The sequence below is a fragment of the Chinchilla lanigera genome, unplaced genomic scaffold (genome assembly GCF_000276665.1).
Source record: "Chinchilla lanigera isolate Chin_1 unplaced genomic scaffold, ChiLan1.0 scaffold00003, whole genome shotgun sequence".
In the NCBI taxonomy this organism is placed as follows: domain Eukaryota; kingdom Metazoa; phylum Chordata; class Mammalia; order Rodentia; family Chinchillidae; genus Chinchilla; species Chinchilla lanigera.
In genome coordinates this window covers 3295369-3319302 of record NW_004955404.1, presented here as the reverse complement: position 1 = coordinate 3319302, position 23934 = coordinate 3295369, and the positions used below count along the sequence as shown (strand labels likewise).

Below are 23934 nucleotides of genomic sequence, written 5' to 3'. Positions count from 1 at the left end.
CTGATAGTGAAATCGGTCTTGGTTGAAAGACTCTCCACGTATTTGGTGATGGTTTTTAGAAGTACATCAGCAATTTCAATATATTTTATAGCAGGTCTTATGAAGTGGTACTTTTTAAATGCATTTTTCACCATGAGGACTTTATTCCCTTCTTTATGGAAAGAAATACAGAGAAAGGGAAGCTATCACACCAGACCCGCTTTACTAGCGGGGTTCTTGCATGACTTTGAACTCAGCATGCAGGTGGTTTGACCCATATAAAAACCTTGAAAAAGGGGACCTCTTTCCTGAGGTGATAAGTTAGAGATAATTGTGATTCTGTCCATTGGATGGCCCGTTTTTCTTTAAAGGTGTGTGTCCCCTGGAGCACTGTACTTGAATTTTAATGCCTGAAAACTAGTATTTGCTGGATTTTGGACTGTGCTGTGAGAAAGCAGAAAATTAGAGAACTTCCTAGAAGCCAAACTAGGAAATTTCCTATTGTTTATTGCATTGTACACCATCATCAGAGCTTCAGTAGGTTCCATCCCATAACATTTCGGTTTTTTTTTTTTTTAAATGAGATAAAACACTTTTTTTGTTACATATGCAAAAATTACCCGTCTAGGGAACAAAGAAGAAAAACAGATTAATTATTCCCTCCTCGGAAAACTTTTAAAGTACCCAGACATGTAAAACTCTGTTGGGGATTACTCTTATTTATTAATATAGCAGTTCAGTAATTGTTTTCACATTTCTAGAAGAAGCTTTACCCCTGTGCACACGGTGTGGAAGAGACTGTGTCCGGAGGAGTTAAGGCACAATTTCAAGTCCACACAGGCTGGAACAGGTCCTCCTCCTCCTCCCTGACCATGGCGCCCCCACTCTGGCCCACCTTGCTTTGAGTCTGGTCTTCTGTGTCTCCTCTTGCATTACAGGAGAGCCAGGGAGGCATGAGGTAGCTCTGCTTGGCATCGCGCTACTTGGCTTTGATGGCATTCTGAGGCACTTCACCAGGAGCTGCAGGAGCCTGTGTCTTCCAGCCTTCCCCTGGGGTGGGTGGCTTTTCTGTTGATGCTCTTGATCTTCTGACCTGCAGTGGATTTGGTGATGCCCCTGCAGGTTCATCTGTGGAACCTTGATCCCCAGTGAGATGGGACTGGGAGGTGGGGCTTCTAGGGCCTAGGAGGTCCCGTGGGTGGAGCCTTCTGTTGGGATCAGAGCGATAAATTGAGAAAACAGTCAGGGGATGGCCTTGCCCAGACACCAGTCCTCCAGTGCCGTGGTCACAGACTTTACAGCCTTGGGAATCTGACAGAGAAACATTTGCAACTCAGCTTCTGACCCCCAATATTCCTCACAGCCCTGCCTGCCCAAGACCTCAGCCACACAGACAAGGGTCACGCCTGCCTCTTCACGATGCCCCCTCTTGCCGCCTCTTGGGTCTTTGTAGCTCGTCTCTCCTTTTAGTCCCACAATCTCTCCGGTGAACGTTCTGGTATCCATTTTGTATGCCATTGCAATCTTGAAACTACATGTTTATCTTTCAGGATATGTACTTCTTCAATTTTGAATGGCGGTAGGCAATAATTTAAATTCTCTCAATCCAGGGAATTTTGCAAAAATTAAAATAGTCCCAGAACATGTCACTAAGAGGTGGAAATTTTTAAAAAGTATGAGAGAAATACACACTACATTGTAACTCCAGCCTGGAGTCTAGCTTTTGAGAATCATTCGTTCTGGGCATTGCAATATTAAGACCACATTGTAAACGAATAGTCTACTATTCTGGGGAATCTTAAAGCGTAGCTTTATTCCAGAAAATACCTCTGTGGTTTTAGATGAACTTTATTTTTTCCATCATTTTCCATCTCTTCCTCTGTATTCTTCACCTGTTGACCAAAATATTTCAGCCAAATTTAAGGCAAAACTGGATGGAAGATAACATTTGGTACTTGGTGTCACAGATATAGGAAAAAACCTACCTTCACTTATGGGAACTTTGCTAAAGAAAGAACCTGGAGGGATCTGCAGTTGTAGGTTATGTTTTTTTCTGTATTTCCAATAGCAAACAAAGCCCTCATTAATTAGAATATGGTTTGACAATGAAAGAAATGGCCTGTCAGCACATATTAGAAGTAAGGATGTAGATTCAGAATCTAAAATAACTTACAAAGTATTGGCACTTTGTTTCATAAGCTATGAAGAAGATATTGTGAAATATCATGCAACACTTAGCGAAGAGCTAGATTTACCCTACACATGGCAGTGTCGGGAAGGAAGAGGTCAGGGAACAGGCAGTTTTGCTAGTAAAGAAAATCCTGGGCATACTTGTATCATCCTAAATTGTTTTGATCAATCTGTGCAGCATTGAGTTGACAAATTTTCCCAATAGGGACAGTGCATGTGTTCTGGATTGCTAATTGGTTCTGTGATCGGTTATATCTTTTTTCTAAATTCAGCCAACGGTGGCAAATATTCATGCGCTTCATCTGTACTACGTTACCCATGTATTGAGTGTACGCATTTGGCTTCATTGTAATGTGGGATGTTGGATCTTTTTGATGTACAATATATTCGAATTGTCTGAGGGTCATGTCTCATGTTGGGTGGGTCATTGTCTTTCAAGATGAGTTCAAGCCTCTTACCTCTTTGCTTTTCAATCATGTGATCAATGTTCTTTGAATGAATGTGTTAGTTTTCTCTCACTGTGGGCTCATGTGATTGGCTCATCCTTCACAGCTCTGCTATAGTTACTGTGTGGAGCAGTTCTGTGACTGACTGTAGCAAATGCAGTGAGTAAACGCAGTTAATCGGGGCCTCCCACATGTGACACACAAGTGGGTGCCGTTTTCTTGTCCTTACGCTGTGACTCAGTAAATCTCTCTTCTTTCCTTAGTGATTAGTGATCTGCAATTGATAGAACAAACACTCAACACACTTTATGAGTGATACCAGGGATATTTGGGTGAAAAAAATTCCTGTATCAAGGAACTAACTTGAGGCTCCCTTTCACTGAGCTCAGGGAAGGACCACCATAGTAACTGTAAAGTTTGAGGGAACAATGCACTGAAAGGGCTGAGGAAAAGAAGGTTACATTAAAAGAACTGAAAACAATAATAACGTTGAGTGAACAGCACAAATGGTAAATTAGGTACCAGAGACCCTTCCCAAAGTGCCAGTTATGAGGCACCCCTGCCGTGGACCCCAATCTCCTGCCAGGTGTTACGGCACATGCACAGCGAGAGAAAAAATAGCAAGGGACAAAATAACGGTGCAGCAGGGATCTGGGATGACCATTTGTTCTCAGGGAACAAAAGACCATGAGACAGCCACAACCTCGGTGTTTACTGATCACACTCCACTGGGGAAATTGGCAGCTGGGTGAGCTAGGCAAGTGGCGAGGCGGGCAAGGCTTGCAACAGAGAGAACAAAGCTTTCTTGCAGATGGGAGAGGAACAGCCAGATTTAGGTTATGGTTAACAAGGAACCGGCTTCAGTGGAGATATTACGTCATATCTTAGCCCCATGGTGTCGCAGCTCATCTGTCTGAGCTCACCCAGGGCCACTGGTGACAAATAGTGCCGGTCCATCATCACCACCCGCTTTGATGAAGATACACACACAGCCTCAGCCAGACTCATTAACTAAACTGAAAGCCGATTTAGGGACGTTGCCTGTACACAGCCCGCACTGCGCACGGGGCACCGTCACCCTTGGTCTGGGGGCGGGCGAGGCGGTGGTCCTCCACAACTGGGAAAACAAACTCAGTCAAGACGCTGATGGAAGCGTTCCTGGTAACCAGCATTAAAGTGGGCATAACGTGAGAATCACTGGAGTTGGTTTATACTATACATTCAGGACCTGAATTGCTGAATTTTATGTTAGAATTGTAGTGTGGTGGCTCGACTTTTCTGACGGGACAGTGATGACTGTCTGTGAGCTGACTGTGCCTGTGAGGTTGTTTGCGCTCCCCACACTGCATTACAGCGGCTCCTGTTTCCTCGCTGCAGCGCCAGCCTGGAGCGGCAGGGACAGTACCCGCTTCTCCACCTCGCAGTGTGTGGCAGCTGCGCTGTATCACCGGTGACTGAATAAGTTGATAGATGCCTGCATGGGTAGACAGACTGGCTGATGTCGAGGTGGAGGGGTGGACTTGGAATGTCCCAGCAGGCTGATTTACTTTTGCGATACTCAACCCACGTGTAAATATTTCCACTTCGCCGGAAGTTACCTGTGAACTGTGCTGTAAGCAACAAACCATGCCTGGGTTCTGGTCACAAGCAAAGCCCTGTATCCTTTGTCATGGTCCCGTATCCTAGTTACAAGCATATTTCATGTCTGAGAGGACTGCCTCCCAGGCACGATATGGGCTTCTGTGAAAGGATCACATGTGGGAGCTAACTGCACCAGCAGTGCTGTGAACATAATTACTTCTCCTTCCAGGGAGACCATCGGAGCAATTTACCTTTGGTTATCTAACAGAATGGCTCCTCACTTAGTGCTAGAGGAGTGGGTCTGTGTGGCAGGTGGAAGGGAATCCCCTGTAACTCTGGGTCTGTACTCCATGCTCCCGTGTTCTGAGGGACTGGTCTGTGATGCAGTGCCATTGCACACTCTGTCCCTCACGCCTCCTGTCCTTCCTGTCCTGGGTGCCCCAGCTGGCGCTCACCTCTGCCCACTCTCCTGAGGGCTCCCCCTTCCCTCTCCCCTGAGCCTCTGCCCGCAGCTCCCTGACCTGAGGGCGCTCTTGCTCAGAGCATTCTCAGCAGGCCTAGGAGCTGCCCATGGCTTTAAAATGCAGCACACACTCTTCCAGGCTGCCCTTGATTTTCCCAGCTGGTTGGGAGCATTTTCCCACAGCACTTTGTAATTCTAATGATTGATAATGATCACTCTCCGCTTTGCAGATCTCTGGAAACCCTGATTTTGGTTTGCATCCCTGATTTGGGAACAGCGCAGTACCATTTCGGTCAGGCATGGCAGCCTAGGCAGTGTTTAAATGTGTAACCCTGTATTTACTGAGAGACTTAGCTGCCTATTAGGGAGTCTTCACAGTTCCTGCACAATCTGGCTTCTAACCACGGACTCTCTCCGCCCACGCGGTGACGGTGGTGTTCGAGGAACGCTCATCTGTTAATAATTTGCGACATCCTCCGCCACCCGATGCTCATCTGCGCACCTCAGCTACACGCACGTCCCCATCCAAACCAGGCCCAAACGCTCCTCCTGCCTCAAGCTGAGTCACACCTTTCCTGTTCTCTCTTCCATCTCCCCAGGCCTGACTTTCTCCTGATCTCAGAAGTGCTCTCTGTCTACTGCGCACGACCAGGATACACCTCCGAACCCCTCTACCCTCACTGTGCAGGGAACATCTCTAAAAGTGTGTCCTGGCCCCTAAAACCAGCATGACGGTCATTCTGGATCTTCGTCTACTGAAGGACATGAACAGGGGTGCAGTGTCTGGGCCGGCGACACTGCTCGCTGTTTCTTTCCTTGCTGTCTTGTGTCTCTAGAATGCGGGCTCAAGGCCTCTCCCTGGGCAAGCTCAGGACTGTCGTGTGCCCAGCCTGGGAGGTGTGTGCCCTCAGCAGCAGGATCTTGCCCCTTCCTCCCCCCTCCTCTGTGCCCTCCCCTTCCTTCCTCAGATGCTGCAGCCAGCAGCATCTCGTCTTCCTCCGGTGGGTAGGCTGTGCCCTGGGAGAAGGAGACTAGACTGGGTGCACAGACAGGTGATGGGTAGGTTAGGGCGTGCACTCCAGTTTTAAAATGCAGCACACACAAAGCTGAGATCTCTTCATGTTCTTCACCCGAGAGCCGGAGCCCTGAGGACAGCAGCCCACTGCATAGCCCAAGGCTTGTGGGCTCCAAGCCTCATCTGAAAGAACGAACGAATGGATGGATGGATGGATGGATGGATGGATGGATGGATGGATGAATAGATGGATGGATGAAGGGCCAGTTTTGAAGTCGTGAAGCTGCTGGTGAATGTAGTTCTAAACTAAGACGCTAGAGGGCGCTCCGGCAACCTGTGTGCAGCAGGAGCTAGAAGTGGGCTGTTTCCCAATGCAGAAATTTCACTTCTCTTTTCTTGTCTTAATTTTTTAAAAAATCATGTATAAGCTATGTGTAGTGAAATCCGATCCGAATGTGACTCAGATCCTTTCTCCTCCATTCATTATTTTTTTTAACCAACAGTGGGGCTAGAGCCCGGGGCCTTCACACTGAGCTACATCCCCAGGCGTTTTGAATCAGGGTCTTGCTAAGTCACTGTTACCTTCGCTGAGCTTGTACTTGTGATCCTCCTGCCTCAGCTTCCAGAGTGCTGGCGATACATCCGTGCACCCCCACCCTGTCACCTTCTCCATTCTAATGCAGGTCACGGTGGCCCCAACATGTAGAAAGCGTAAGGCCGGGGATAGGCAGTCTAAGAAGATGCCACTGTTTAAGTAGACATCTCAGGAAACGGCCCCTGTCACTGAACAGCCTCGCTGGGATGGCGCCGGAGTGCGACAGTCCTGCGAATTCGGTGGATGGACTCACTCCTTTCTTACATGAGGTTCTTCGCATAATTTGTGGAGCATGGGAAGCACCAGAAGTGCCTGAGCTCCAGGCCGGAAGCAGACACCCAGAACTTGCTCTCTGTCCCACATGAGCAAACACCTCTCTGCGCATTGTCCTTTATCCATAACAAGGGGACTGCCACAGGGTGTTTCTCGGAGGGACTTGGTGAGGCCCAAAGGAGGGACCGTGTATGAGGACTCCGCAAACGGACTGGAAGGAGTGGATGTCTCTAGTGAACACCAGAAATTCACTCACTGCCCACCTCAGCTGTCTCTTCTCTGGAACTTGCTATGCATGGTTAGGCTGTGCTAGAACTTTTTTCTTGGGCTGTACCTCAGATGTCTAGGAGCTTGTGTGTTCTGTGGGGAGAGGGGTTTTTGTTATCTTTCTCCCCTCCACCTGTGTTGGCCCATCCAGCGCCTGGGCAGTGGTTTTTGAAGGCACCTGGAGGGCAGGGGGCCCCTCGGGAGCACTTCTGGTTTGCAGGGAAGGTGCCACGGAGGTGCTCGAGGTGGCTGCTGTACAGCTGGTTCAATCCAGCTGCATGCGACGTACAACGCACAGTGAGTCCTCCCTTTCCTGTGCGCTCTCCTGCTGGCTGCGGTGTTGTGGGACCTGGCCGAGCCTCTGACAAGCAGGAGCTGCTGTGACAGGTAGAGGTGACCTTGAAGCTGCGCAGAGGAAAGCCAAGGAAGCCGAGAGGTAGAATCGGATGCTGTTAGGAACAGTATTGCAAAGTGAAGCAATGCCTTCCCTTTCTCCTTGTCTGTTACCATGTTCCTTCTTCTCCAGATGAATAAAAGTTCATTTCCAGGCATTTCAATAAAAAATGAAGTTGATGTATTTTAATAAAAGAGATGATGGGAAAGTCTTCATTGGACACAAAAGCCATAATATTTTCAATGATGAATTCTTACATGAATTTTAAAATTTAAAGATACCCATTACGTATCACATATATCATTTGGAAAATAATGTCATGTCTTCTGTCTGACTGTGAAAGAAGTATTATTTCAAAGATCTAAGCGTCCCAGTGATTTAGGTATCTATGTAAGCAAGCAAGACCTAGGAAGAGAAATCAGCATAGCAAATTCTGACGGCCACAGCCTCTAATTCTGAAGACCTTGGTCAGGTACTTCAGTCCTGTGAGATCACAAGGATGGGGGCTACTCTACAAAGCGCCTGCTCAATGAATCCCATTAATCATTTTCAGAAGTTCCAAGCTGGAAGTCACAGTGAAACAAAAGGAAAGGAATTAATTTGGAACTCTGAAGAAAATGACATGTAGCCTGTATTGGATGAGGTTCAACTTAAAATCGGAACAACTTTTATGTTTTACCATCTGGCTCACCAAGAGTCTTGTAAAATTTGAATACTACAATCTTGAGAGATTCGCATATGAGGAGAGTTCTTCAAGGCCATTTAGAGAACATAAAACCAGAATAAACAGTATCGGTGCCTGACCATGAATCCACAGTAACCAGTGACCACTGGAAGGGCGCATCGCCTCTGTCATCTGAAGGCGACTTTGTTCCATCTGCTTCTCTGTCCCCGCCTCAGCTTCAAAGCCCGGCAGTGGGCTTTTGTCCACCTCACAGATGTGCACACTGAGACTTAGCGCAGACAGGCCAGTGGGCCGTATCTGTTCACCCTGCAGATGGACAAGAGCTGGGAGAGAAATGTTAGCTATAAGCAGACCACTTATTTTATTTTTTTTTTAATTTTTTTTGGTTTTTTTTTGGTTTTTCTCCGGTACCGGGAACCGAACTCACGACCTTGCACTTGCCAGGCAGGTGCTTTGCCGCTGAGCTAAATCCCCAGCCCCTTATTTTTAAAAATAAACAAGAAGCACAAAACAGAAGTAACCTATTTTTGCTAAGTTGCTCTGTTTCAGTTTTACATTATGGTGAGCTGCACAGGAGTCGGGGCTCAGGAAGTGGACCCCGTGGGTTGTGCACATGCACACACATGCGTCATGCGTGCACATCCATGTGGAGATTTTACCCAGCTTTAGTTCGCAGGCGGTGAGATACGAGCATGAGACTGTGTTACTTACATTCAACTGATGGACACCCATGAAGCCTAACCTGTTCATCATCTCAGGATCCTGTCTGGTGCCTCATGTTCTCAGTGAATGAATGAAAGGAGAGGTAAAAATGGAGCAACATGCTGAGACCAGAGAATCAGTGATAGGCTTTAAAATACAAGATTCCACAGGAGCAGCATGCGTGGGTCCTACCAGCGAAAAAAGCCAACCTACTACTTGCACAGCTTTGACAGAAATGCCTTTACTTTTCAAAATGCTAAATAACTGACTCTTTATTGATTTCACATTTAACATGGGCCAAGTACTCTGGGCTTAAATGTCAAACAAGACATTTTTTTTTTCCCAAATGGAGTTCCCAGAGTCACCCAATGGACAGAGAAGCACGAGATAAAAATGACAGGTGTGACGGTCCCGGAGCCACACACAGACATCTCAGAAGGAGGCACCAGCTACCACGCATGAGGCCGTGGGGTTAGTGGGGTGGGGAGAGCGGAGTGAGGAGCTGATCCCAGGCTGCCTGTTCCCCGATTATACTCTCACCCCTCAGAAGTGTCTCCCAGGTCAAGAGGTTAGCCCCTCTCGTGTCCTGCTGTGCTATCCGTGCACTCCACCGCCCCTGCTCAGGGAGAAAAGAAACCCCAAGGAAGGCTCATTCTGGCAGGGGCAGAGCCCTGAAGTTAAACTGAGGCGCAGCTTTCAGAGAAGTGGCCAGGATGGAGCAAGAAACACCTTTTCACACCTTTGAGCAAGGTGTGGCTCAGGTGGAAGAGTCCAGAAGTAACCCTCCCTGCAGCTGTCAGATAATGTTTACAGCTTGGGCAGAGAGGATTGATTCTGAATTCACATAAAGTTGAAGAAAACAAGTTGGACACTCTGCCTTAAGGTGGCCACAGTTCAATTAAATTTGATCAAAGTAATTGTTTTTAGCTTTTTCTGAAAATAGTAGGGCACATTTGTGTGTCTGGAGAAATCTACATAATCTTTCTGGAAGTGACATTCTGCCTGTGAAAAAACAGAATATGCAAATGAATGATTGCATCTAAATGTGTCCTCGTTTCTGGATATGCTGGAGATATTCTAAAGTTCATACTCGTCGCCTCTCTTTGATTCTGAACAGCTAACATGCTAACGTGCCCTGCTTCTTATAATCAGATCAATTAGCTTTTAAGGCTTAACAACAGGACTTAGTGTCCTAACAGAAGAGGCGGTCCCAAATCGTCCTGTGCTGCCGCTACTGCCTCAGTGCCCAAAAAGCAATCAAAGAGAGTCCAAGAAAACTCAGACAGTGGGCTCTTGTGCACATAAACACAGATGTGTTTACAGCAGAGCACACCTGAGGCGTATAAAAAAGGTCCATGCACCGCAGTAGGTGGGATTTACCCAGGAGTGCAAGGTTGGTTCAACATGAGAAAATCAACATGATGCATAAAGCACAGAAGCCACACAAACATCTCTCTGGGCTCTGAACAAGCACTGGATAAAGTCTGAGGTGGTTTTATGAAAAAGACACTCAACATATTAGGCATAGAGACATGCATCTTCAACATGATAAAGCTCTACCCTTAAGACCAGGAATAAGACAAGAATGTCTGCTCCTACTTTTTTGGTTCACTAAATTATTGGAGATTCTACCAGAGCACTTAGGTGAGAAAACAAAATAAAAGGGATTCAGATTGTGAAACAAGGAGGGAAATGACCTATTCTCAGAGACGTGTCTTGCATATCTAAAACTTAAGAAATGCACATGAACAAACTGAACTAATAAATGAGTTTTGCAAATTCATGGGATCAGCAAAAAACCAACTAAAGTGTGTGTAAGTTGGCAATGAACAACTCAAAAATAAATTTATAAAAACAATTCCACTTATAAGTAGCATCATAATTGACTGAGGATATATTTAATGAAGTATGAGATTCATGCATTTGAAACTACAAAGTACTGTTGAAGAAATTTAAAATGTTCTAAATAAGTGGATAGGTGTTCTATGTTCATGGATTGAAGGCTGCAGATTGGATAGATAGCAGTGCTGCTCAAATTGGTCTGCACATTAACTGTAATCCCTATTAAAATTAAAGGTGACCTTTTTGCAAGAACTGACAGTCTGACTTTGAAATGAGTATGTAAATGTAAAATATGCAGGCCAGGCAAAACATCCTAAAAAGAACAAAATTATAGGACTCACTCCTTCTGGATAGACCACAAAAAGGAATCACACCATATATTGCCCTTTGCCCCTACTTTTTCGTATAATGTAATGTTTTCATAATGCATCCATTTTTAGCATGGATCTAACTCTCTTTGCTTTTAATATTGAATGGTTTTCAGTGGTATGGACATACAACATTTTGTTTGTCTCTTTTAATTGAACATCTGGGTTGTTTCTATGTTTTTATTCACTTTTTAAAATGATGCTTCTATGACTATCCCAGTGCAGGCTTTTGTGTAGACTATGAATTCAACTCTATTATGGATATACCTGCAAGAATTTTTGTGGTAATAAAATAACTATATTTAATGTATTGCAAAGCTGACAGACTGTTTCCCAAAGGGGATGCACTGTGTGACAAGTTTTCTACCAATGTCCTAGGGTCATAGGTTTCTTCTATGTTTGTCAGTGCTTGTGATTACCTGAGTGTCTGGCATTTTGGTCTTAGCTGCTCTGACAGTTATGAAGTTTCTGGTTGTATTTTGATTTTCAATTCCTCAAAAACTCATGATTTTGGTATATCTTATGTATTTATCTTTCTGTCTTGTTGGGACACGTTCTGTTCAAGTTCTTTAGCTTTTTTATGGTGCTGGGGAATGAAAGCATTTTTAATTATGTTATCTTCTTTTTTTAATTGTTTATTGGTACAGTGTGGATGTACATAATGATCACATTCATCATAGGAAATTTGTACCCGTACATGATATATCTTGATTCCTCTTTTTTCCCATTCCCCTCCCCTCCCTTCAACTCCTTATTTACAAAGCTTTGTTTCCATTTTATTCTTTTCTCATTTTTTCTTTTCCATTCCTTTCTTTCTCCCCTCTTCCCTCCCCAGTTCTTTCATTTTGAACAATTTCTTCCTATTTCACAATATCTATTATACATTTTGATCCTTATTTGTACTTTCAGGTTCTCACACCAAAAAGAGAATGCAATGTTTACACACGTGTGACCCATTTATTTCACTTAAGAGTGTGGTCTCAGGGTGCATCCATTTACCTAGAAATGTCACAAGTTCTTTTTTAATCCATTCCTCAGTTGATGGGCGTTTGGATTGTTGCCAAGACTTAGCTATTGCAAACTGTGCTGCTATAAACATGAGTACACATACAGTGCTGTGGTATGATGCTTTTAACTCTTTATTGTTGAGGTAGAGTACTTTTCCTAGAGCAAAATCCCTCATCAGATAGAAAATTTTCAAAGATTGTCTCCCGTTCTGGGGTTCAGCTTTTTGCCATCTTGCTGGTGCTCCGTGAAACACAGTAGCGACTGACCTTGCTGACACTCAGTATATCAGTTCTGTTTTCCACTACCAGCGACGTCCATTGCCACCACCTTCGTCCTTCCCTCTGCCCTGTCATCCTAAGCTTTTTCACTGAGTGAAGGAACCCGTTTCCCATTTCCTCTTCCAGCAGCGTGGATGCGCCCTCTTTCTCTAGGCTTGTGCTGGCCTGGAGCTGGAGTCCTCACACTTCACATGTGTGGAGGCCACGTCCAGGGCCTGGGGGACCCCCACAAGCCAGGCACACTCCCAGACCCTGGGTTCGACCCTAGGTGGAGCAGAGCAGCTGCGTGTCTTTCAATCATCCCTTCGTCCTTTGCGTTGCTTCCTTCCTTCTGCTCATCCTGTGGGGTTCGGCTGAGACGCTACTTCACCACAGTTGTCTCGACCCAGAAAATAGACAGAGGCACTGATTTGCAAACCTGTGGACTTCTTCTCTCTTTCACTGTAGTTCTTATCAACCTGTTGCTGAAAATGCCAGGTGTCCTCATGAAGCTACCACAGGCAGGGGCTTTGGTCTGTGCCCTGGTTGTAACTTGGGGCCTAGCACCCGCCCCATACTACAGACTGCACAGAAATAGTTGTTAAAGGAAAATTTAGGAATTCATATCTGACCCAGCTTATGCACCCTCCCACACCACAAAGTGCTCCGCGCGGACTGAGACTTGGAATACCGCTGCACGGGCTTCACGCTGCTGTGGACCTGCCTGGACTTGTCACACTCCCTAGTTAACCCGCTTTGTTTCCTCTCGGTCAGTGCCCCTTCCACTCTGCCCCACAGATGCCTCCTCCGAGCCCGAGCACTTTGAAATCTCCAGGCCGGGTTTCTCCCTTCTTCTCTGCCACCACATCCACTACCCCATGCTGTTGGTCTCAGATCGTTGCTTGCTGAAAATTCTGTCCAGTCCACCCCATCCTTGCCACCATGTCAAGCCCGCCTCCTTTCCAGCTTGAACTATAATGAGAGTTTTCATTTTCCTTCCCTTCTGTCCACCTCGTCTCCCTCGAATCTGTTCTTCACAAAGTCCCAGTTTAAGAGCGCTCTTCAAAACCGGCTAACGGCTCCCCATCTGCTACAGGAGTGGTCCTTGATCTGGGGGCCAGGAAGCCCTGTGCAGAACTTCTCCCAGGTTCTAGGGAACCCTTGGGTAAATGGGCTTAGGCAACAAGGCTCTTTATGTCCTTTGGCATCCGCGCTGACCATCTCTAGAGGCTGACTCCAGCTGGTGCATCTGCAGGGCAGTGCCCTGGACACCAGCGGCCTCAGGGCAGCCTTGGTGCCTTTGTCGGGGCCCCTGCTGGCAACATCACGTCACCCTGTGCCGCACGATCCTCTCTGACCACACCCACCTCCCTGTGCCCCGTGCCACCTGCTTGAAGTTCCTCTTTGGTCTGCTGCACGGCTGCATGTGCCTGGGTGCTGCGCTAGAAAACCACTGTCCCACAGTTAGGTGTACCCATCGGTCCAGGAGTGGAGCCCCTCGGCCAGTGGCTGGCGAATGAATGAAGGAATAAATGTAGACTCAGTTAATACTTCTGAGTTATTCCAGCTTTGCATACTTGAGATCCACTTTCAGTATCGGTGGCTGCCGTGTGAAGAACTGTGTCACTTTTTAGAACTTAAAAATAGACGTCATTTACATGCAGTAAGAGATACAAATCTTACAAGTGCAATTCAATAAATCTTTAAAAAATCAATATACCAATGACAGCTACCCCAGTGAAAAGATGAGGCATTTCTATCATTCCAGAAATTTCTTCTGATCACTTTTTCTCATACAGTGGTTGGCTTTTCTGACTTCAGACACCGTAAATCACCTTTGCTTATTCTTGAACCTCCTGTAAATGCACCAAGTCAGAAAATCGACGCTCTCACAGTATCCCCCCTCAGGCTCACGTGAGACTTGTATCTGGGTGGCAGCTCTTCACACCCCGCACACTGTACCCCGCCTTATGCCACATAATTAGCACCTATTGGGCTTTAGAGAGACACAGCAGTGTCCTCCGTCCTCCAGAATCTGGAACTAATTCTTGCACTTTAACAGCTTAGATTTGCTGGTTCCAGTGATCCTAATATGTCAACACACCAAAAACTCCCTGTTAAAATGGCTGTTGCTTAGCTACTTTGTAAGAATCTCAGATTCCATTCCTTTCCACACCCCTAAATCCCGCATATGACGACACATCCCCTGTCTTTGACCATCTCCCACTTCCTGCCTGTGCATCAGTCTGAGCTCTTCCTTTCTCGGCATGTTCATGGCAGGCTGGCTTGAAGCTCAGTGGCTGCCCTGATGGGTGCTCGGGGATGCAGCAGCAGACCTCTTAGTGTTAGCATCCTGTTAGCATTTAGAGAGGAGACCCACGTAGGACATAAATAAGCCACAGTAGGATGGGGACCCAGGCAGCATCACAGCAGCAAATCAGTGCCACCGACCCGGCCACGGAAGAAAGAAAGAGCAGGGGGTAGGGAGCTGGTCCACCCACCCCTGCCCCTGGCACTAGGCTTCCTACGTCATACTACCGGCTTCCACCCTTCCTTTCTTTTCCTCCCTCAGTGCAGCTTTTCTGTATGCACCTTGCTCTTCTCTGACCATTTCTCTCCATGCACATGACTTGTAGGGCTGAAATTCATCAGGGATGGGAGGATGGGGGTGAAGATGTCAGAAAAGCTGGGTGTGGTGGCATACATCCATAATCATAGCTTTTTGAGAGGCTGAGGCAGGAGGATTGCAAGTTTGAGACCATCCTGGGCAACTTAGTAGGACCCTTTCTCAAAAAAAAAAAGAGGCTGAGGCTGTAGCTCAGTGCTCCTGGGTTCAAGCTTGGTACTGGAAAGTTGGGGTGGGGGACCCAGAAGGCAGAGAAGAAAGTGCCAGAAAGAAGCAAAATGTATGCTGGAGGTTGAGGAACATGGCACCATCAGAACCTAAGGTGCATTTTCCAACAGTGGCCTGACTGCTCCACAGGAAGCGACGTCCCCAGCCATGGCGGCTCTGGTCCCGAGTGTCCCTGTGAGCCCAGTCTCCCTTCCCCTGCCAGGGACTCTGACTGCCTTTATAGGCTTTGTGCCCCAATTTCCTCCTCTGTCAAAACATAAAACAAAGACGGTAATGGAGCCGCTGTGCCACTCTGCTAGGAGGAGTAAAAGCATTGATTCTGTGACGTGAGAAGGATAATACCTGGCACGTGATGAATCAGTGCTTTTTGTTTGCTAAATAAAATCAAACCTTCAGAAAAATTTAAAGTCACTTCCCAGAGCTGCTCACTTAGAAGTGTGTTTATAATTTCATTACTTTGAAGTGATCTGAATGTTTATTCCGACAGTGCCGAGGAGAATGACAAGGCGTGTGTTCGCTTTCTGAGTACCCGCGCTTGAGGGCTGCTCCTCCACTGGAGATTTCAGCCATGCTGAGGAGAGCATAGTGATGGTTGGGGAGTCAGTTCCGTTCCTCATCTGCATCCCAGCCTGTCTTTCTGAGCCAGACTGCAAGCAGCTCCTGCAGGGGGTACTACACAGTGGGGGTGTTACACTGGCTGAGCAGCACCGTGGACTCATGGCAGGCTCTTCTGGAGAGCACCATGACAGTCTGTCAGCAGAGGCGTACGAAGAAGGACCCGGGAAAACAGAGAGGAGGCTCTGAGGTCAGGAGTGGGAATGTGCACTCTGGGCAGACACCGGACTCTCTGTCTTCCCACTCCACCCCTCGGAGCTCCCTAGGATGATTCCAACCCTCCCCAGCTACGTGACCTCTGCTTCCTGCTCAAGTCACTTCCTGCAGTAACAGTGACATTGATACTTCGCAGATCTAACCATCGAGGAGGCATGAGAAGGAACAGACCCTGCCCACTCAGCCCCCAGCTGGCCTCTGGCTTCCCTGTGCATCCACCTCACTCCTGCCCATCCATGTACTGCTGCTCCATGCCAGCTTTATCCTTGAACACATTGTGAACACATCATGCCCACCCATTTGACTCACTTCTTACCAGCCCCTCTGGGTGTCTGCTGGGTACCACTTCCAGAACATTCTCCAGACCCTCACGCTCTGCCTGCCCACCTCACAGTGGCTTGCCTTTCCTACCATGGTGTTTCCACAATTCCTTGTGAGCTCCATAGGGAGGATCTAGGACGACTTCCTTACTAGATCATGCATGGTGACCTGCATGGACTTCTGTATTTGCTTAATGTCTTAGTTATTTCCTTGTCCCTAGGTCATAGTACGTGACACCACAGCTCAAAGGGAGAGGTTTATTTTGGTTCATGGCTTGTAGAGGTTTCAGTCCACAGTCAGCTGGTTCTAAAGCAGGGCAGCATGGTAGAAGGGCATAGCGGGACAGGAAGCAGATCAGCAGCAGAGCCAGGAAGGAATATAAAACCTTCCGGGTCACACCCACAGTGACGTGCCTCTTCCCGCCAGAACCCACATCCAGCCTGTCATCCCATGAGCCTCTAGGGGACATCTCGATATAAACCGTAACATTTGCTCACTTGTTTAGCTCCTGGCTCAGAGTAAACATGGAGTAAATTCTTACTGTGAATGGGCTTACTCTTCACTAATGCCAGCAAACCTATAGCAAAGGGTGATGAAGGGTGAACAGGAACAATACATTTTCACTAAGGTAAAAGCAGCATTAGGTTAATAAATCATCTGAGGTGTGAAAATGTTTAGAAAATAAAGTTGGGAATACACTTGCTGAGAGCCTAGCCTGTGTTCCCAGAGCCCTGTGCACAAGGTGTCACGGTTTCCATTCTCCTTCAGAGGAATTTGAAATTCAGACAGGGACTCTGGACTTCAGGGAGAGGCAAACACAGGCTTCACCTCCGATGAAGTTTACTGATGTGCGAGGCAGGAGGGGCCACCCCAGAGGGCGCTGGGGACAGAAAAGCCTCAGCATCTGTCTACGGCTCCTTCCATCAGCCTTACAAAAGACACACAGGGCGCCTGGCTGTCTGCTTCACTCTGGGAGGGGCGGGGTCAGGGGGAGCTGGGAGGAGAACAGTGGTGGCAGGTGAGGCCAGGATAGGCTGAAGGGGGCTGGCCGTTTTGATAGTTTGAAGGGGGCTGGCAGTTTATCTTCAAGGCTGATAATTCTCAGCTAGGTCTTATTTTTGGGAAAACACAGGAAATCCCAACATGGGTACTATTGCAACTGGTCCAAAAAGCTTTGGCCTTTAGCTCATTTAATATCATTTGTGAGTTTGGATATTTCACTTCACATTTCTTCTTCCAGACCCCTTAAAGATATTAAACTTGAGGACATCTCCTGAGATCACACTTCGTCCACAGTAGCCAGACTGCAGCCAGGGAATCCCTGCAGAGGAAGGAAGTCACGCTTGCTCCCAAATCTCCTTGTGCTCCATACTCAGGGACCCTTCCTGGGAAATACTAAAGGCCCAAGCAAACTGAGTCTGTTGAACTCACAGCTTGCAGGAGGATAGGGCTGTCCTGCAGTCTCCTCTCCCCTCTCCTCCACCTCTCCCGAGAATAGTTAAGTAACAGTGAGGCACTTGCTCCGCAAGCCCACAATTGTCCCGCCCTTGAAGATGCCACGGGGTCGTTCCACTTCCCTGGCCCATCGCTTTTACCCCCTGGGTGTTCACTGATGTTTTGGGCTTTACAGAGGATGAGGAAAGTAGAGTTGTAAGCGCCAGACAACTAGTTACCTAGCTAGGAAGAGGCTTCTGTGATGTACGGTTAAAGACAGAGGCAAAGCGCTGTGTCAGAAACCTCGGGTTGACTGGCACACAGAAAGAAGGAGAACAAGGTTCACAGGAAGCAGGGACTCATATACACCCAGGCAAATTGAGAAGAGTTTGCAGATGAAAAGGGCTTGAAATAAATTTTGGAGAATGCATAGAAATGGAATAAGTAAACTTATATGTGTGTAGGTGGATGTACAAGTGATTAAATTGGAAAAAAAATGACATGCTTCAACTCAAAAGGCATTTTTTTTAGATTAATGTATATCAACAGGCAAGCTATAAAAGATGGGGTTCATGTATTCTTCAAGATCCCTTTCCCCCTTTTCAGGAAAATCAAGGTGTTCTTTAGGTCCTGCGCATAACTACAGACAGTGTGCTCCAGACGACATTTGTGTGTGGACCTGTCAGCTCACTGACCCCCTCTCAGCTCTTACTGATGCCACAGCCACCTCTGCAGGGTCCTCAGCTTTGGCCACGAAGTCTCTTCCTGCGCCTGCCCTGCTGGTGCACGCCAGCTGTGCGCTCGCTCACCGGGGTTGCAGACCAAGGCAGGGCCTCCCTGCTCTTCCCGCGGCATAGCGCACTGCTATGCAGGCACAGTCCTGAGCTAGCGCGGCTTCTGCCCTAGGCACAGGGACATAAGCAGTTCACGCTGGAGGCCACGCTTTAATGAAATGAAATGACATCTGAAAATGGGACCGTCCTCCTGGATAGCAGAAAACACATATGCTGGGTAGATTTCAGTGTGGATTTTGGCATCTGAATGAACAAATTCACAAATGCTTTACAAATGTTCTTCTCGATACCCAATTTAATTGGTATGCACCAGAATTCAAAACATTTCATTCTAATTATGAAAAAAAAAATCTCAGAAGAAATAGGGGTGGCCGGATGCCTCAAAGGAGCAATTAGAACATGTAGTGTAGCCTTACCCTGGCCGCTTGCACCCATGGACCCACGTTCGGGCACATATGTGCACACACTGTTAGGTTACTCTACATCACAGTACACGAAGAACAATTTGCAGGCTTTTGTGGAGCAGCTTTTGAATTGTATTATTTCTAAGCCTTGTTACTGTCTGAAAGTACCAGAAGAGACGGTGTGACAAACATTCTCTGGCCTCTATGTAGCATGTTCCCTTCTGGGCACAAGAGCGTCACTCTGGGTTCGTTCCTTGGTGGCGCCTGAGAACAGTGCACATTTGTCTCTGTCTTCCCAACCATGCAGATCTGTACGGTGAATCCCTCCTTACTACCCTGTGATTGCCCACGTCCAGCTTCAGTGACCACGTGTTCTAGCTGGAGACGGGTGGGGCTGTCGGGGCTGAAGTGAGCGCGCAGACTCCTAGAGCCCAGCATCTGACAGCGAGGGGCTCCAGGACTGTCTGGGATCACGGCTGGCCTCAGCAGCCGGTGACTGAGGACTGTGGTGTGAGCAGGGGCAGTGACCATCAAAGGCCGGGTGGATCCTGGTCCCGTGGCACCTGCGGTTAATGGAGAAGATAATTTATGGCCAGAGCTGAGTTCATTGATACTGTTTCCTTAGCAACTCAACATCTCTCCTCTGCCCCCTTGAGGAAAGGACTCTGTCAACTCCTAGGGGCCCTGTATTAGGCCGGAGACTTGGCCCCTTCCAGCCTGAAGCAGTCAATCCTTGGGACAAGGAACGTATCTCCAGCCAGTGTGTGGGTCATCTTTGCTTGTGGTGCCTAAACCGGGGTATGATTTTCTCCATCAAATTCTAGCGTCTCAGCCACATTCTCTTTGCAGGGCAGCAGCAAGGGTGCCCCTGTCACATAGCTTAAATTTGCACTGCAGAAAATACACTGTTGGTAATTTATGTTCTCATCTGGAATCTTCAGTGATATATGGTGATGCCTGAGAACTGGAGTTTTAGTGTCACCATTTGATAAGGTGTGAAATGACAAGAACCATTAGATTTGGGAATTGTCTGTCCATCTGTAACCACAATGGACCTGCATGTTGTGTACATCGAGCCATGTTTATAGTGGGACTCTGAAGAAGTTTCTCACCTCAGGCACACTAAAATATACCTACTGAATAAATGTGCAGTGTTTAGATGCTGGGTGCAGGGGTCTTGGAAAATAGTTTAGAATTACTTGAAAAAAAATCTGGTGTATAATAACTCTAACAGTTAAAAGCAAAAAATGTCACATGTTTTTACCAGAAATAGTGTTAATGGTGAGCAGCTGTCTGGTGCATAAAAGAGAAAAAGACAACTTTTAATTATCCAAAATCGCTTTTAAAATATCACATGTGTCATTTTCAAGAAGAACAATAGTGTATTGTAATAATTCTGAAAAAAAGAGTAGTTGTGCTTGACTAGTTAGTAAGTTTTCTGGTGAGGAAAAACAACTCCTTCCAAATGCATGGATTTAGTTTTGTACTTAATGACCAATTCTGAAAAATAAATGAATTGCTGACACTATATCTACCCTAATCTCAGCAGCTTCTCATTGCTACAGTTATCAGCTCTGATACTATATTTAAAATATGAGATTCAGGGAACTCTAAAATGATCAATGTGATGACCTAGTACAGAGCCGAGTTTCTCAGGGAAGAGCATAGATCAAGAAACTTTATTAAATTTTAAATTACCATTTTTTCTATCACATGAAGGGAGTGAATGTAGTAGAATCAAATCTATTTTTCCACAGTATGAATGCCTACAGTAGAGGCTAATTATTGCTTGATAATGATAAAAAATACGAAGATGCACTTTGTGTGGGTCAACATAGTTTTCCCGGTGTTTAGAATGTGAGGATGTCCTTTCCAAATACAAAAAGCTAACAGGGATTCTGAAAGCAGAGAAATTACAGGGATAGATGGCTCACAGGTATGAAGCCAAATCCAGGTATTCTTAGAAATCTCTACAAGTTTCAACAGTGTTTCTTCCGTTGCTCGAAGGAGAACAGGCATTGCTGCTTCTATGTGTCGTTCTACAGATGGACATTTCCAGTCTTGTCTTTTCTCCCACCCTGTGTTGTTACCTCCCGCCGGTGCCTTTCCTCCGATTATAAGCACTGTGTGGTCAGGAAGGCAGTCACGTGTGTTTCTTGTTGCACAAAACAATGACCTACCAAATATCTATGGAGGAAATGAGCTAGTGCAAAATCAACACTTTGATAACAAGCCTGAGGAGCGAGCGTGGGGAAGCTTTGGGGAGAGTCCCAGGAGGGTGGTTCAAGTTATTTGAAGATCAGATTTCTAGGGGTAAACCAGTTGTATGTTCAATAACATTTGTCTACCGCATACTGCGCTTCTCCGAGGTTTGTATTTTTTTGTCATTGAAAGAGTGAATGATGTTATAAAAATGACTTACTTTAAAATTATGCTGAGTATGTATGTGCAGAAGCATAAATTACCAGGAAAGTGATTAACTCAGGTATAAGCAGACACCATACTTGTTATCCAGCCTTGCATTAAGAGGATGAGGTAGGGTTTCCTGGATGAGAGGAACTTCAGCAGTGATGTATGACTGTATCACCATGATATGCAAGAGAAGAGCATTTGACCTGTGTGGAGCGGTAGACGCAGGTAGTTACCTCGTGCAGTTTTATTGGAACATTGCAAAACACACAAGAAAACTTTAAAAGTGGGCTGTTTGTTTCTTGTACATGAAGACTGTGCTGCGGACTTAGTTTTCTTCCTGAAAACATCTAACAGGACCACTTGCATGACAGTGACTCTCGATGATTAATTGTGGAATAAAGAAAGAAAGAAAACATCAAGAGTACTGAAGAAAGCCGCAAGTCCTTGTTTTAGTTCTTGGGAAACTAAAGAATGTATAGCGGTCATTTGATATGTAGCTAAACAATTTCTCGTTAATTTTAATGGTGATTTTTTTCTTGAACAACAGTATCCCCAGGCTTTTCTGTGCTCTGTTTGTAACCTTCAGGCTGAGGACTAGGAGTTTTACTGCTTTCCATGCAGAGTTGACTTTCGGATCATTGGTAGAACCTGGGTTTGGACTCAGTCTGTTCTGATGGAGACCTTGATCTTCCTTTTTTACATCACAACACTAAAATGATGAGAATGCTTTTTTAGTGGAAATTAAGAGTTGGGGGCCCCTTACCACTTAAACTTGAGTTCTAGAATCTCCTTTAACAGAAACATTGCTCTCAGTTTTGCTTAGTCTGGGAATCGTTTATGTTTCTGCTGTAAGACAGCGTGAATGCTTAACACACAGTTCACTTTTACCTCTCAAAATGCAAAACTCACACTATAGACTACACCAACTTGTTCTCAGAAAAGACCAGAAGAATATCATTTTGCAAAAATCCATACCAATTTTTAAGTGACTTAAACATAACCTGTTAGTTTCCTTGTCTAACATGGCTGTCGTGAGCACCATGTCTATTTTTATCACAGCGGACTTTGGGAAACCATATATTTTTTTCTGATTCCAGTTCAGTCAGACTTCACTGGGTTAGATTGTACAGTTAAAATCATTGCAGTCTGCAGAGGTAGCAATATTCTAAATTTTTAGGCTGTGTGAACTGGATGCCTTTCTGTGGATAATTTAAGTTTTGCATTCTGCATACATAACCGAAAGGGTGTGTTGTGAAATATAATGCAGTGTCTTCGTGACTAGAGGCACATCAGAAGATCTCTGATTCCTGGAGGTGGCTATTTTGAGCTCCTCCGCCAATTTCCTACCCATACACAGCAACTAAAATAATCGGCGTTACTAACAGCTAAGAATCTGGTCCTGTGTAGCTGCTGGACAATGAGCACAATGTGATTTAGGATCCCTGTTCGGTTGCCTGCCTCCTGCCTACTCATCAGCCTAGTTTGCTGCCGTTTGAAAGCTATTGAAAAGCCATTAATAGGCAGGACCGGAGAGCAGAGCCGCACTGCAGCACACCTCCGTGTGTGTGGCTCACGGCAGCTGGGTGTGAGCACCGATTACAGCTGCCTCTTCCTGGGCTTGTGGCAGGAGGAGCGTGTCAGTCAAGGGCGCTACAATAGCACGTGCAGCAGGGCTGCCTCACAACCCACCCGAGAGGCTTCTGTGAACTCCAGCTGCTGCATGAGAATGAGCTTGGAGCTTTTTGCCTGATCACGGAACAGAGCCCCTGCTCAGTAACGCATCCGAGGTGAAGTGTTACCTGAGTAGGGACTCTGAATAATGCATTTCCCGGGGACGACTGTTGCAGCGCAAGAGAATGCGGGAACTCCTAGCAAGACTCCTGCCTGAGACGGGAAGATGTCTTACTATCATTTCATCAAGTGCTGTAAGTAAGCTTGATGATTTGTGCATGGGGCCATTTGTCTCCTTGAAATGCTATTTTGTGCAGAAGCCAAAATTAAGGCAGGTCTTCTGCTAAGCCACGTCCAGACATGTGACCTAGGTGGGTGACTTTGAGGGCTGTTGTACAGGCTGAATATGCTTCACCTTAAGTTTTGAATCTGAAATAATTCCATTTTTATCCAAATGCTGTAGTGCAGAGATCTTTAAAACTTTATCTTTAAAAAACTGCATAAGCAGCCAAGAAAAAAGGAACGAATAGAAAGGAATCAAGGAATCGTAGAAGGACATTTACAGGCATCAGCACATATTACTCAAGTGCATCCATATGCACATGCATTTTTCTCTCAAGTTTTACTGGTGCAGGCTGCACCCGGGTGTGTACCTCGTGAGCTTGATCTTCAGGGTTACCCTTGACTGTCGGCTTCTGTCCTTGTGTCACTCCGTGACACATTCAGTGTCCTTGCAGTGACTCTGGAGCAAATGATACAGGCTGATGCCCATGTAGTGAAAATAGTTTGTCCCTGACTTTGCCAATTGCTTTGTCAAGGATTTTTTAAATGCCTGAATGTTAGCAGGATTTTCTGAGCTAGAATATTCTACCTGTATCTCTACCTCCTCTGGATGGTGATAATGAGGAAGAGGACATATTTATAGCAAAAAGGCATTCCTAGACATATTTTCCTCCTGCAGCACTTCTGTAAACTTCTGTACATTTCTATCGTGATCTTAAAGTGACAGACGAAATTTGTAGAAAACAGCTTCCTGTGAAGATTAGTATGTTGCTGACAAAGGACATCGCAATGTTAAATTAAGTAGCATGTAAAGGGAACACATGTTTTGAATGAATCTTGAGTTTTCTCATTAAGGAGAACTAAAA

General features: G+C 46.1%; 1 protein-coding gene across 1 annotated transcript in view; it reads left to right on the top strand.

Annotated features, from left to right (window-relative positions):
* Window positions 1-22663: 22663 nt before the first annotated feature.
* LOC102016228 (unconventional myosin-XVI) overlaps window positions 22664-23934 on the top strand; it is a gene marked incomplete at its 3' end in the record, with an annotated part of 353926 nt that continues 352655 nt past the window's right edge. Inside the window, 1 exon segment of the mRNA XM_013515827.1 lies at window positions 22664-23040. Within this exon segment, the coding sequence (XP_013371281.1) occupies window positions 23013-23040 (28 nt within the window).